The following is a 14,025-nucleotide window of genomic DNA, read 5'->3' as shown; positions in this document are numbered from 1 at the left end:
TTTCGGTCCAGGGATTCGGAGATGAGGAGAGGCGGGGTGACAGGAAACTGAAGGTAGAGAAGAAAAAGCAGATGAGGGCCATGGGAAGAGAATTAATGTTAATGTTGGTATTTGTTAAGCGCTTACTATGTGCGGAACACTGTTCTAAGCTCTGGGGTAGATACAAGGTAAAAGAGAAGTGGTCAACATATTTGGGGAAGGAGATGATGGAGCCCAAAGATTGGCTCTTCCCCTCCAGATCAGCTCACTGGCCCCAAGTAGTCACAGAAAGTGAATGGGCCTCCCTGACTGTCTGATTTACTAGCTATGGAGGATAATTATCATTAGTGTCAGTATTTATTAAGCACCTGCTAGGGAAGGTACTGGGTTTGTTTTTTTATTTATTAAGCACTGGGTAAATATACTTGGTTTTCCACAGTGTCTGTTTTCTGTATATGTTTTGTCTATTCATTCAATAGTATTTATTGAGCTCTTACTATATGCAGAGCACTGTACTGAGTGCTTGGAATGTACAATTCGGCAACAGATAGAGACGATCCCTGCCCAGTGACGGGCTTACAGTCTAATCGCGGGAGAAAGACGGACAAAAACAAGACAACTTAATAGCAATAAATAGAATCGAGGGGATGTACACCTCACTAACAAAATAAATAGGGTAATAAAAATAGATACAAATGAGCACAGTGCTGAGGGGAGGGGAAGGGACAGGGGGAGGAGCAGAGGGAAAGGGGGGAAAGGGGACTTAGCTGAGGGGAGGTGAAGGAGGGCAGAGAGGCAGCAGAGGGAGCAGAGGGAAAAGGGGAAGCTCAGTCTGGGAAGGCCTCCTGGAAGAGGTGGCCTCAGTAGGGCTTTGAAGAGGGGAAGAGAGTTAGTTTGGCGGAGGTGAGGAGGGAGGGCGTTCCGGGACAGCGGGAGGACGTGGCCCGGGGGTCGACGGCGGGATAGACGAGAACGGGGGACGGCGAGGAGGTGGGCGGCAGAGGAGCGGAGCGTGCGGGGTGGGCGGTAGAAAGAGAGAAGGGAGAAGAAGAAGGGGGCAAGGTGATGGAGAGCCTCGAAGCCTAGAGTGAGAAGTTTTTGTTTCGTGCGGAGGTTGATAGGCAGCCACTGCAGGTTTTTAAGGAGGGGAGTGACAGGCCCAGAGTGGAATTAGGGCACATTAGTCCATTAGAACATTAGGGAACAAGCCAGGCCTTTTTGAAAAAAAGCACTAAAGATGTCGGAGGAAATGTCCTGTCCGCATGGACATATGCACGAGGTTTGGGGCACTATGAATGCCATAGGCTGAGTATACCTTAATGTGGGATTTTGCAAGAGTGAACATCGTTGTTATAGGAGAACTGGTTGAACAAGATAATGCAAAACTCGCCCTATGTCACATGATAAAACACATTGATTAGGATTTCCGCCTCAGGAGATTCTGGGGAAATGAAACCTTTTCTTGAATTTGTAGCAGATATTTAAAACCAATCCAAAAAATCCCTTTCTATGTCTCTGACCAGATCAATTCACATAAGACCAGCAAAAACCAGTGATACACCAGCAGTTGAAAAGCTCATCAAAACCCTTGTCCTGAATAAAAGCATATTGGATGATTTAAAAAGATTTAATGAAGCTCGTAGAGATCCAGTAAGTGCCAGTCCACTGTATAATATATTTATTTAAAGTGTGCATGTTCACTGTTGAAGGATATTATTATCATCATTGTATTTGTTAAAGTGCTTACCATGTGTCAAGTTAATACAAGTTAATCAGGTTGGACATAGTTTTACTCTCCTTTTTACAGATGCGGTAACTGAGGCGAAGAGAAGTTGGGTGACTTGCCCAAGGTCACACAGCAGACAAGTGACAGAGCTGGGATTAGAACCCAGATCCTCTGATTCCCAGACCCGTGCTCTTTCCACTGGGTTATTCATTCAATTGTATTTATTGAGCGCTTACTGTGCGCAGAGCACTGCACTAAGCTCTTGGAAAATACAATTCGCCAACAGATAGAGACAATCCCTACCCAACAACGGGCTCGCAGTATTCACAGTGATGTTGTCATGCCGAAGCCATTCATCCTCCCAGAAGCAGCCATTGTGTATGTGCATTGATCTTTAGGAATGTAGAGATGATTTTATCTTTGTCCATTTGATCAGATCTATCCTGCTGAAACGGTTATCAGTTTCAACAGTTCCGACTGTGTACCTAATCATTGTAATCAATACAAGCGATCGTTGTATTAGGTGTTTGGGTTGAGCATTAAAGGAGGAAAGACATTGCTCCTGCCCTCTCCTCTGCCTGAAACTCTCTCTCTGTTCATATCTTACAGACCAACATTCTCCCCATCTTCACAACCCTCCTAAAATCATATCTCCTCCAGGAAGCCTTCCCTGACTAACCTCTCATCTCTCCACCCCTCTTTCCCTCCCTTCTTATTTCCTGCAAACTTATCTTCGTATCCCAAGCCCTTTACGAGAAGTAGCGTGGCTTAGTGGAAAGAGCATGGGTTTGGGAGTCAGAGGTCGTGGGTTCTAATCCCCGCTCTGCCATTCGTCAGCTGTGTGACTTTAGGCAAGTCACTTCACTTCTCTGTGCCTCAGTTACCTTATCTATAAAATGAGGATTAAGACTGTGAGCCCCGTGTGGGACAAACTGATAACCTTGTATCTACCCCAGCGCTTAGAATGGTGTTTGGCACATAGTAAGCGCTTAACAAATACCATCATCATTATTATTATTATTATTTGATGTTCTCCACTCCCTCCTACTTCCCTTATCTGTAATTTATTTGGTCTGTCTCTCCCAAAAGACTATAAAATCCTTATAGGCAGGGCCCGCTCCATTGATTGTACTGTATGTTCCCAATTGCTTAGTGCAGTGCTCTGCACCCAGTAAAAACCACTGATTGACTGATTGATCCTAGCGTTCACAAAGCTAATCAGTTTACACTCTCCTCATTCAGATTCTGATCCTCCTTGACCTCTCTGCTGCCTTTGACACTGTCGACCATCCCCTCCTCCTCCATACCTTATCTCACCTCGGCTTCACGGACTCTGTCCTCTCCCGGTTCTCCTCTTACCTCTCTGGCCGATCATTCTCGGTCTCCTACGCTGGAGCCTCCTCCCCCTCCCATCCTTTAACTGTCGGAGTTCCTCAAGGGTCAGTTCTTGGCCCTCTTCTGTTCTCCATTTACACTCACTCCCTCGGTGAACTCATCCGCTCTCACGGCTTTGACTACCATCTCTACGCAGATGACACGCAGCTCTACATCTCCGCCCCTGTCCTCTCCCCCTCCCTTCGGGCTCGCATCTCCTCCCGCCTCCGGGACGTCTCCACCTGGATGTCGGTCCGCCACCTAAAACTCAACATGAGCGAGACTGAGCTCCTCATCTTCCCTCCCAAACCCGGTCCGCTCCCAGACTTCTCTATCACCGTGGATGGCACGACCATCCTTCCCGTCCCGCAGGCCCGCAATCTCGGTGTCATCCTTGACTCGTCCCTCTCATTCGCCCCACACATCCTATCCGTCACCGAGACCTGCCGGTTTCACCTCTACAATATCGCCAAGATCCGCCCTTTCCTCTCCACCCAGACGGCTACCTTACCGTTACGGGCTCTCGTTATATCCCGGCTAGACTACCGTGTCGGCCTTCTCTCTGACCTCCCTTCCTCCTCTCTCGCCCCGCTCCGGTCTATTCTTCACTCCGCTGCCCGGCTCATCTTCCTGCAGAAACGATCTGGGCATGTCACTCCCCTTCTTAAACGACTCCAGTGGTTGCCCATCGACCTCCGCTCCAAACAAAAACTCCTCACTCTAGGCTTCGAGGCTCTCCGTCACCTCGCCCCTTCCTACCTCTCCTCCCTTCTCTCTTTCTACCGCCCACCCCGCACGCTCCGCTCCTCCGCCGCCCACCTCCTCGCCGTCCCTCGGTCTCGCCCATCCCGCCGTCGACCCCCGGGTCGCGTCCTCCCGCGGTCCCGGAACGCCCTCCCTCCTCACCTCCGCCAAACTGATTCTCTTTCCCTCTTCAAAACCTTACTTAAAAATCACCTCCTCCGAGAGGCCTTCCCAGACTGAGCTCCTCTTCCCCCTCTACTCCCTCTGCCATCCCCCCTTTACCTCTCCGCAGCTAAACCCTCTTTTTCCCCTTTTCCCTCCGCTCCTCCACCTCTCCCTTCCCATCCCCACAGCACTGTACTCGTCCGCTCGACTGTATATATTTTCGTTACCCTATTTATTTTGTTAATGAATTGTACATCGCCTCGATTCTATTTAGTTGCCATCGGTTTTTACGAGATGTTCTTCCCCTTGACGCTGTTTATTGCCATTGTTCTCGTCTGTCCGTCTCCCCCGATTAGACCGTAAGCCCGTCAAACGGCAGGGACTGTCTCTATCTGTTGCCGACTTGTTCATCCCAAGCGCTTAGTACAGTGCTCTGCACATAGTAAGCGCTCAATAAATACTATTGAATGAATGAATGAATGAATGAATGAATGAATGAATGAATGAATGAATGAGATCCTAGAGGTTGGGTTACTCATCTTTCCCATTGCTTTTTACTTTATAACGCCACAGTACTATATTGTTCTTGTCTGTCCGTCTCCCCCGATTAGACCGTAAGCCCGTCAAAGGGCAGGGACTGTCTCTATCTGTTATCGATTTGTACATTCCAAGCGCTTAGTACAGTGCTCTGCACATAGTAAGCGCTCAATAAATACTATTGAATGAATGAATGAATGAATAAAAGTGCCATTCACGCTCTGCACACCGTAAGCGCTCAATAAATAGTACTGATTGATTCACAGCAAAATGGATTAGCGACGAGGATGATGATAAAACAGATATAATTTCAGCAGCCTGAAGAAAAGCAAGGCTACTTAGTGGTTTCATTAAGATTTCCCTTAATATGTCAACCTCTATGCTACGTGCACCACTGGAAACAAGTCTTCTTCTCTCTCCTCAATATTATGTCTAATCAGATTTTACCACATTTCTGTTTTTTTCCCAAAACCACAATATGGAGCAGTGTTTTGGGATTGACTGAAATAGTTCTCTGGAATAATAGAATTTTAGCCAAATGTTTTCGTCTTTCCAGGATGGGACCCCGGTGCAGGCTTTTGTAGCTGAAGTTTTGGGCCAGATCGTTGGAATTTCAGTGATCAGAAATGAAATGGTAAGTCTTATTGTTTCTAAAAACACCTAATGTTCATTGCCTTATTTACTTTAATAAAAATCCCATTTTTTAAATGGTATTTGTTAAGCATTTACTATGTGCCAGGTACTGTTCTTAAGTGCCGGGGTTGATAGAAGCGAAGGAATTTGGACGCTGGCCATCTCCCACATGGGGCTCAAAATCTTAAACCCCATTTGGTAGATGAGATAACTGGGGCACAGGGAAGTTAAGTGACTTGCCCAAGGTCACACGGCCGACAAATCGCAGAGTCGGGATTAGAACCCATATTCTTCCACCTCCCAGGCCCGTGCTTTATCTCCTAGGCCATGCTGCTTTGTCACCTTACCAATCTGTAGAAGTTGAAGCAGCGTGGCCGAGTGGATAGAGCGAGGGCACGGAAATCAGAATGTCCTGGGTTCTAATTCCATCTCCGCCACCTGTCCGCTGTGCAACCTCGGCCAAGTAACAACTTCTCTGTGCCTGTTGCCTCTTCTGTAAAATGGGGATTAAGTCTGGGAGCCCCACGTGGGACAGGGAAGGTGTCCAACCCGATTTGCTTGTTTCCACCCCAGCGCTTAGAACAGTCTCTGGCACATAGTAAGCGCTTACCCACGGTTATTATTAAATTGGATTATCTCTGGAACCCCTTATTGGAATAACTGCCTATTGGTCTCTTGTGGGAAAGGAGTTGGCAATCTTTACCTCCTATCTTTTTGCAGCTCTCCTGGGGTGTTGGCATAAACTCTCTGCTCATCTGATTATTGTGGGGGAAGGGAGAGGTTATTGTTGAGATGCTCTGGAGGAGGAAGTCCCGGTTTCTAGGGGAACCAGCTCCCCGAGATGATAAAGGACTGAGGGTAAAGAGCAGAGGAGACCTTGGGACAACACAGAAACAGACTTGCTGGCACCAAGAGGAAACTGACTAGGTTCCCCGCTGGGATGGAGGTGGAGTTGACCACCTGGGAGCTGAACTGGGCCCTTGCCATAGCAACCGGACATGCGCATGGGCAAAGATGATGATTTTTCCCTAGGGAGATTCTCATTTGAATGGGCACGTCAAGCCTATGTGACACGGGGTGTGTGACCCTGGACAGGTCACTTCACCGTGCCTCAGTTGCCTCGTCTGTAAAATGGGGATGAAGACCGTGAGTCCTATGTGGGACAGGGACGGCGTCCAATCTAATTAAGTTATATCTACCCAGGGCTTTAGTAGAGTGCGTGGCACACAGTAGTTGCGTAACAAATACCATAAACAACAACAAAGGAGGGGTGACGGGGTCAGTGGAGGAGGACCTAGGTAGTAAAACTCAGTTCTCATAATAATAATGATGTTGGTATTTGTTAAGCGCTTACTATGTGCAGAGCACTGTTCTAAGCGCTGGGGTAGACACAGGGGAATCAGGTTGTCCCACGTGAGGCTCGCAGTCTTCATCCCCATTTTACAGATGAGGGAACTGAGGCACAGAGAAGTTAAGTGACCGGCCCACAGTCACACAGCTGACAAGTGGCAGAGCCGGGCTTCGAAACCATGACCTCTGACTCCCAAGCCCGGGCTCTTTCCACTGAGCCACGCTGCTTCTCTATTCACATAATGAGTGTCACCAAGTCAGCTAGTGTTGTCGGCTAACTCAGAGCTGCTCCGGGTGCTTACCCAAATACCACCGGCATTTTTGGATGGGCTCTGGGGAGAAATCCCGAAGGGGTGCTGGCTACTATCTATCAACCAGCTTCAATTCACTCTCGTTCTGTGGCCTCCCTCTTCCCGCAGATATCTGTTTCTGCCTGCTTCGTGCTGCACGACCTCTAATATAGCGTTCTGATAATTTGATTAGCAAACGGTACTTTCCCTTCCCTATGAGTCAGTTAATAATAATAACGTTGGTATCCGTTCAGCGCTTACTATGTGCCGAGCACCGTTCTAAGCGTTGGCGTAGATACAGGGGAATCAGGTTGTCCCTCGTGAGGCTCACGGTCTTAATCCCCATTTTCCAGATGAGGTAACTGAGGCACAGAGAAGTGAAGCGACTTGCCCACAGTCACACAGCTGACAAGTGGCAGAGCCGGGAGTCGAACCCATGACCTCTGACTCCCAAGCCCGGGCTCTTTCCACTGAGCCATGCTGCTTCTCTTTCTGATCAGCAACTGCACTCACATCTTCATAGATCTTCCTGGAACTTCTGGAGGGGTTTTTACCTGGAGCTCTTTGTGAAATCGTGCAATGACCTCTGCCAGAGAGCTCTGACTCGTAGGTACCTTGCAAGTTTGACTAACTGGCACTCGTCACTCAATCAAACAGTAATTTCATTCACTCCTTCATTCAATAGTATTTATTGAGCGCTTACTATGTGCAGAGCACTGTATTAAACGCTTGGAATGTACAAATGGGCAACAGATAGAGACAGTCCCTGCCCTTTGACGGGCCTACGGTCTAATCGGGGGAGACGGGCAGACAAGAACAGTGGCAATAACATTGACTTCTCAAGCTTGATTTCTCAAGCGCTTATTGGGGCAGAGCACTGTACTAAGTGCTCGGGAGAGCACAGCAGAGCTGATAGACACGTTGCCTGTCCACAGGGAGCTTACACCCTCCAAGCTTGCCGGGAAGCAGAGCTTCAAATGTTATTGTTATTACCGATAAATCAAAACTTTTGCTGAAGCACTCATGGGTACAGCTCTATTTTCCAAAGCGTACGATGATCAATTATTTGTCTCCAAAGAATTGGCCCCTTTAGGTCTTGGTCTCTTTTCAAATCTACCCATTACCGCTCCTTCGGTGTCTTCTCAGCGGTGTTTCTCCTACGTAATTTGGTTTAAAAGGGAAGCGTGATGCATGTGAGGAAAAGCAGCTTGCTAGGAGGCAGATTGGGCTGGTGGAAAAAAAAAATGAGTCTTTGGGGATGGATTCGAATCCCAAATCCGATCTCGCCTGCTGTGTGTCCTTGACTAAATCACTTAACTTCTCTGCTTCAGTGTCCTCATCAGAAGATAAGGTTTGTAATGCCTGTCCCTCCCAACTTTACCGGGGGATGCTTTGAGGGCAGATGAGATAAATGAAGAAAAGCTACTTTAGAAAAACAAAGACAAGTTAGTATTATTAGTAATCGTAGTCCTTAGCAAAACGTGGAATGATGTCAAAACACAGAAAGGTTATGTGCTGCGAAGGAGAGAAGATGGGAAAAGGGCAGTTTCTAGGGGAATAGATTTTTGTTTTCTGTTCTCTTTTGCTTTGAAATGAAATCTAAACCAGAAAGCCCATGTTTTAACCCACTGCCGAAACAGAAAGCCCACCTTCGGCTTTTCTAGGGCAGTTTCTAATAGAGCCAACGACGGGCCCGGCTAATGTTCCGTTGCCATATTGTAATCTCTTAGCCAAATTCTGATGGACCAACAGGACAGGTGGTCGTACGTCTTAGGATAATGGATGCCGTCAACTTCTTCCTGGGGCTTTCTGTGGGGGCTGAATAGATTTTTCTCTCTGTTTTGAGGCACTGGGATTGGCCAGAATCTCTGAGCTCTGAGAAAGAGCAGTCAGGAGGGAGGCAAAGGATGACCTTATATCGTAGAGGCATCCGCTAGCTCATGGAATGGGGAGTGGGGATATCCACCCAGTGTTTGAACCAATCAAGCAATCAATCAGTGCCATTGAATGAATGCCGACTGTGTGCAGAACACTGTACTGAGCACTTGGGAGAGTCCAAAATGCAGCGCAGTTGGTAGACCCCGAGCACAGCGAGCTTACGAATCTAGAGGGGGAGATTGGATGGGGACGGTAGGCTCTGTGCCCACGTAGCAGATGCCCGGCTGTGACCGAGGGGAGAGAAGCTCTTCTCGCCACAGTCCCGAGAGCCCCACACCCATCCTGATTCTCCCCAAGGAGATGCAATTCCACAGCCCCTTTGAAAAGAGGCGAGGAGGTCAGTTCTGCTACCCCCCTCGACTCCTGCCCTGATTCAGGGGCTGAAACAGTCCCCTCCTTCACCTCCCAACTGTTTGCTTCCACCTCTTGTCTTCGCTGCCAGTCGGACGCACTCCCGGGTCGGTCAGGAGGTACTTGGCCCCGGACCTGCTGCCAAGTGGCGTAGTAGAGAAGCAGGATGGCCTAGTGGCTAGAGCACAGGCCTGGGAGTCAGAAGGTCATGGGTTCTAATCCCAGCTCTGCCACTTGTCTGCTGCGTGACCTTGGGCAAGTCACTTCACTTCTCTGGGCCTCAGCTGCCTCGTCTGGAAAATGGGGATTGAGATTCTGAGCCCCACGTGGGGCAGGGGCTGTGTCCAACCCGATCTGCTTGTATCCACCCCAGCAGTGTACGGTTCCTGGCATGTAGTGCGTAACAGATACCACAATTATTATTAGGTATTATTATTCTTGTTGTTATCTAGTCCAGCCAACTGTCCTTAGGTGAACCGAGTTCCTAATTTGCATCCCCAAATCTACAGCTGTCCTTAAGATTCAAAGAGCAGTTCTAATAGCATACGGTTAGACGTGGAGTCGATATTGCAGCATGAAATAAGACTAGATGAGACAGGTTTTGGAATCTAGCACCAGATACTCTTTTTATTTTGTCTATCTGTGTTGTGTTTTAATGTCTCCTCACTCCCGTTGTGTCTGTCTCCAGTCCCGTCTCCCCATTTTTTAGATTGAGCCCCACGAGGAACAGGGACCCTGTTTCATTTCCGCCTGAATATTCTTTCACGGTTCTCAGTACAGTGCTCACTTAAGTAACCACTTAATCAATCAACTGTATTTATCGAGCACTGTGTGCGGAGCACTGTACTAAGCACCGGGGAGAGTACAGTACACATTCCCTGCCCGCAGCGAGCTTACAGTCGAGAGGATGAATTTACAGGCTAGTTCTACTTTCTTTTGGAAAGCCCGTCCCTCTTCAGATCAATGGTTGTCTGGGGTTGAATTTGTAGTCAGACAATCATCACTATCAGGTTTCCCAGATCTGCCCAGGGATATAGGATATGTGATCATCTGCTGACGCTATTCCTGTCCCTGAAATGAAAGCTCTTTGTCTCTGTCATAAGCGCCTGTGCTCCCACCGTGACATACTGCTGATTATAATAATAATTATAATAATGGTATTTATTAAGTACGTACTATGTGCCAAGCACTGTACTAATCTCACGTGGGGGCTCACACTCTCAATCCCCATTTTACAGATGAGGTCACTGAGGTACAGAGAAGCGAAGCGACTTGCCCAGGGCCACGCAGCAGAAACGTGGCGGAGCTGGATCAGAACCCATGACCTTCTGACTCACAGGCCCACGCTCTATCCATTATGCCATATTGCTTCTCACTATGCCATGCTCCTCTTTTTCTGATAAGCAAAAACAGACTTCCCCAAAGGTTAAGATGAACTCATCACAGGCATAGCAGTGTTGGAGAAACTAATCATGGTAGATGATTTCAATGCCGGCCTTGGAAGGGATGTGCACGCATGGAGGAAAGTCATCAGTTCACATGGAATTGGCAATCTCAGCAGAAATTCCCCAATTTTCTGAATGAATGGGCCCAATGCCATCTAGAAACATTATCTTTCACCTGTCAATCCAAAGAAAACCATCCTGGATTCATCCCCGATCTAAACAGTGACATTAACTACACCACAGTATGACAGAGTTATCATTAATAATAATAATGTTGGTATTTGTTAAGTGCTTACTGTGTGCAGAGCACTGTTCCAAGTGCTGGGGGAGATACTGGGTAGTCAGGTTGTCCCACGTGAGGCTCACAGTTAATCCCCATTTTACAGATGAGGGAACTGAGGCCCAGAGAAGTTAAGTGACTTGCCCACAGTCACACAACTGACAAGTGGCGGAGCTGGGATTCGAACCCCTGACCTCTGACTCCCAAGCTCGGGCTCTTTCCACTGAGCCACGCTGCTTCCCAGGGAGGCAGTCCTCCAAGATGGCCAATAGCATTTCCATGGCTTCCTCAATACACCTTCTACTATTCGAGTCAAGACTCTGCAAGGCGTGCAAAACCTCCCAATATGTGAAGATATGCCAAATGGTTGCTGCGTGACCTTGGGCAAGTCATGTCATTTCTCTGTGCCTCCCTCCTATTTAGACTGTGAGCCCCATGCGGGACAGGGACCGTGTCCGACCCAATTAACTTGTACCTACTCCAGCGCTTAGCACAGTCTTTGACACATGCTAAGCCCTTAATGAATACCGTAAAAACAAAAACAAACAAACAAATCAACTCCTGGGGACATCACTACAGCAGTCAGAGCCATGAAAAATGGAAAAGCACCTAGATCCAATGGCAAACCTGCTAAGATTTATTAACGTGGAGGAGACATCATAAGAGAAGCAGCGTGGCTCAGTGGAAAGAGCATGGGCTTGGGTGTCAGAGGTCATGAGTTCGAATCCCAGCTCCGCCACTTGTCAGCTGTGTGACTGTGGGCAAGTCACTTCACTTCTCTGGGCCTCGGTTACCTCATCTGTAAAATGGGGGCTAACTGTGAGCCTCAGGTGGGACAACCTGATCACCCTGTATCTCCCCCAGTGCTTAGAACAGTGCTCGGCACATAGTAAGCGCTTAACAGATACCAACATTATTATTATTATTGTGATATTCATTAAGCACTTACTATATGCCAGATACTGTTCTAAGTGCTGGGATGAATACAAGCCAATTGGGTTGGACACAGTCCCTGTCTCATGTGGGCTCACAAGCTTAGTCCCCATTTTATAGATAAAGTAACCGAGGCCCTGAGAAGTTAAGTCCAAAGTCATACAACAGGCGTGGTGGAGTCAGAATTAGAACCCAGATCCTTCTGACCCCCAGGCCCATGCTCTATCCACTAGGCCTTGCTGCTTCTTAAGAGGGACATCCGCTTCTTTCTTGAGAAGCAGCACGGCTCAGTGGAAAGAGCCCGGGCTCGGGAGTCAGAGGTCTTGGGTTCTAATTTCGGCTCCGCCGCTTGACAGCGGTGTGACCTTGGGCAAAGTCACTTCACTCCTCTGTTGCCCCAGTTCCCTCATCTGTAAAATGGGGATGAAGACTGTGAGCCCTACTTGGGACAACGTGATTACCTCGTATCTACCCCAGTGCTTAGAACAGTGCTTGGCACATAGCAAGCGCTTAACAAACACCAACATTATTATTATTCTTTCAAGCACTTGCACAAACTCTTCCCCGTAATAATAACAGTATTGGTTAAGCGCTTACCATGTGCCAGGTTCTGTACTAAACACTGGGATAGATGAAATATAATCAGGTCAGGCTCACATGGGGTTCACAGTTTAAGTAGGAGGGAGAACAGCTATTGAATCCTCATTTTCCAGATGAGGAAACTGAGGCCCAGAGAAGATATGACTCACCCAGTGTCACAAACGGTGGATAGGTGGTGGAATCAAGATTAGAAGCTAGATCCTCTGACTCCCAGGCCTGTGCCCTTCCCACTAATAATAATAATAATGTCGTTGAGCGCTTACTATGTGCAGAGCACTGTTCTAAGCGCTGGGGTATACAGGGTCATCAGGTTGTCCCACATGAGGCTCTCAGTCTTAATCCCCATTTTACGGATGAGGTAACTGAGGCCCAGAGAAGCTAAGTGACTTGCCCACCGTCACACAGCTGACAAGTGGCGGAGCCGGGATTCGACCCATGACCTCTGCCTCCCCAGCCCCTGCTCTTTCCGCTGAGCCACGCTGCTGCTTCTATAGACCACGGAGGAAATGCCACTGTATCCCAAAGATCATCACCACCATTTTCAGGAGGCTAGGTGAAAGATCAAATTGTGGAAGTTATCCAAGTATCCCACTGTAAGATCCTAGCCAGAGTAACCCTGAATCGTCTCCTGAAGGATGTTGTCTCTAGTGCTCCCAGAAGTGCTTCGGTGCTTCAGACCACGTTCCTGGAATCACAGAGGACATGATCTTTGCCTTGAGTCAGCTGGGGTGTCATTAATTAATTCATTCATTCATTCAATAGTACTTATTGAGTGTTAACTATGTGCAGAGCACTGTACTAAGCGCTTGGAATGTACAATTCGGCACCAGACAGAGTCCATCCCTGCCCAGTGACGGGCTCACCGTCTAAACGGGGGAGGCAGACAGCAAAGCAACACAGAACAAAACAAAAACAAGACAACATCATCAAGAGAAATAGAATCAAGAATAGAATTTATTAACAAAATAAATAGGATAATGGGTAATAAATACAAATGAGCACAGTGCTGAGGGGAAGGGAAAAGGGAAGAGCAGAGGGCGGGGGGGGAAGGGAGGGGAGGGGGAACGGAGGGAAAGGGGGGCTCAGTCTGGGAAGGCCTCCTGGAGGAGGTGAGCTCTCAGTAGGGCTTTGAAGAGGGGAAGAGAGTCAGTTTGGCGGAGGTGAGGAGGGAGGGCGTTCCGGGACCGCGGGAGGACGTGGCCCGGGGGTCGACGGCGGGATAGGCGAGAACGGGGGACGGCGAGCAGGTGGGCGGCAGAGGAGCGGAGCGTGCGGGGTGAGTGGTGGAAAGAGAGAAGGGAGGAGAGGTAGGAGGGGGCGAGGGGATGGAGAGCTTTGAAGCCAAGAGTGAGGAGTTTTTGTTTTGTGCGAAGGTTGATAGGCAACCACGGAGGTTTTTGAGGAGGGGAGGGACATGCCTAGAGCGTTTCTGTAGGAAGATGATCCGGGAATGAAGAATGGACTGGAGTGGAGAGAGAGAGGAGGAAGGGAGATCAGAGAGGAGACTGACAGTAATCCGGTTGGGATAATATGAGAGCTAGTACCAGCACGATAGCGATGTCCTGCTGACACCTCAAATTAAACATGTCCACAACAGAACTCCTCATTTTCCCACCCAAACCCTGACCTTTCTGTGCCTTTCCCAGCACTGTAGACATGACCAGTAACTTTGGCATTAAT

General features: G+C 48.4%; 1 protein-coding gene across 5 annotated transcripts in view; it reads left to right on the top strand.

The window, feature by feature from the left end:
• Nucleotides 1-14,025, top strand: part of CFAP61 (cilia and flagella associated protein 61) — a 315,110-nt gene that overhangs the window by 112,207 nt on the left and 188,878 nt on the right. For all 5 annotated transcript variants that reach the window (XM_029072415.2, XM_029072412.2, XM_029072401.2 and 2 more), the window contains exons 14-15: nt 1,503-1,629; nt 5,082-5,159. In XM_029072415.2, the coding sequence (XP_028928248.1) occupies nt 1,503-1,629; nt 5,082-5,159 (205 nt within the window). The remainder of the gene's footprint in view (nt 1-1,502; nt 1,630-5,081; nt 5,160-14,025) is intronic.

This window comes from Ornithorhynchus anatinus, chromosome 1 (assembly GCF_004115215.2).
Source record: "Ornithorhynchus anatinus isolate Pmale09 chromosome 1, mOrnAna1.pri.v4, whole genome shotgun sequence".
NCBI classification, from domain to species: domain Eukaryota; kingdom Metazoa; phylum Chordata; class Mammalia; order Monotremata; family Ornithorhynchidae; genus Ornithorhynchus; species Ornithorhynchus anatinus.
Note: the sequence above shows the minus strand (reverse complement) of the source record. Positions and strands in the feature narration are given on the sequence as shown.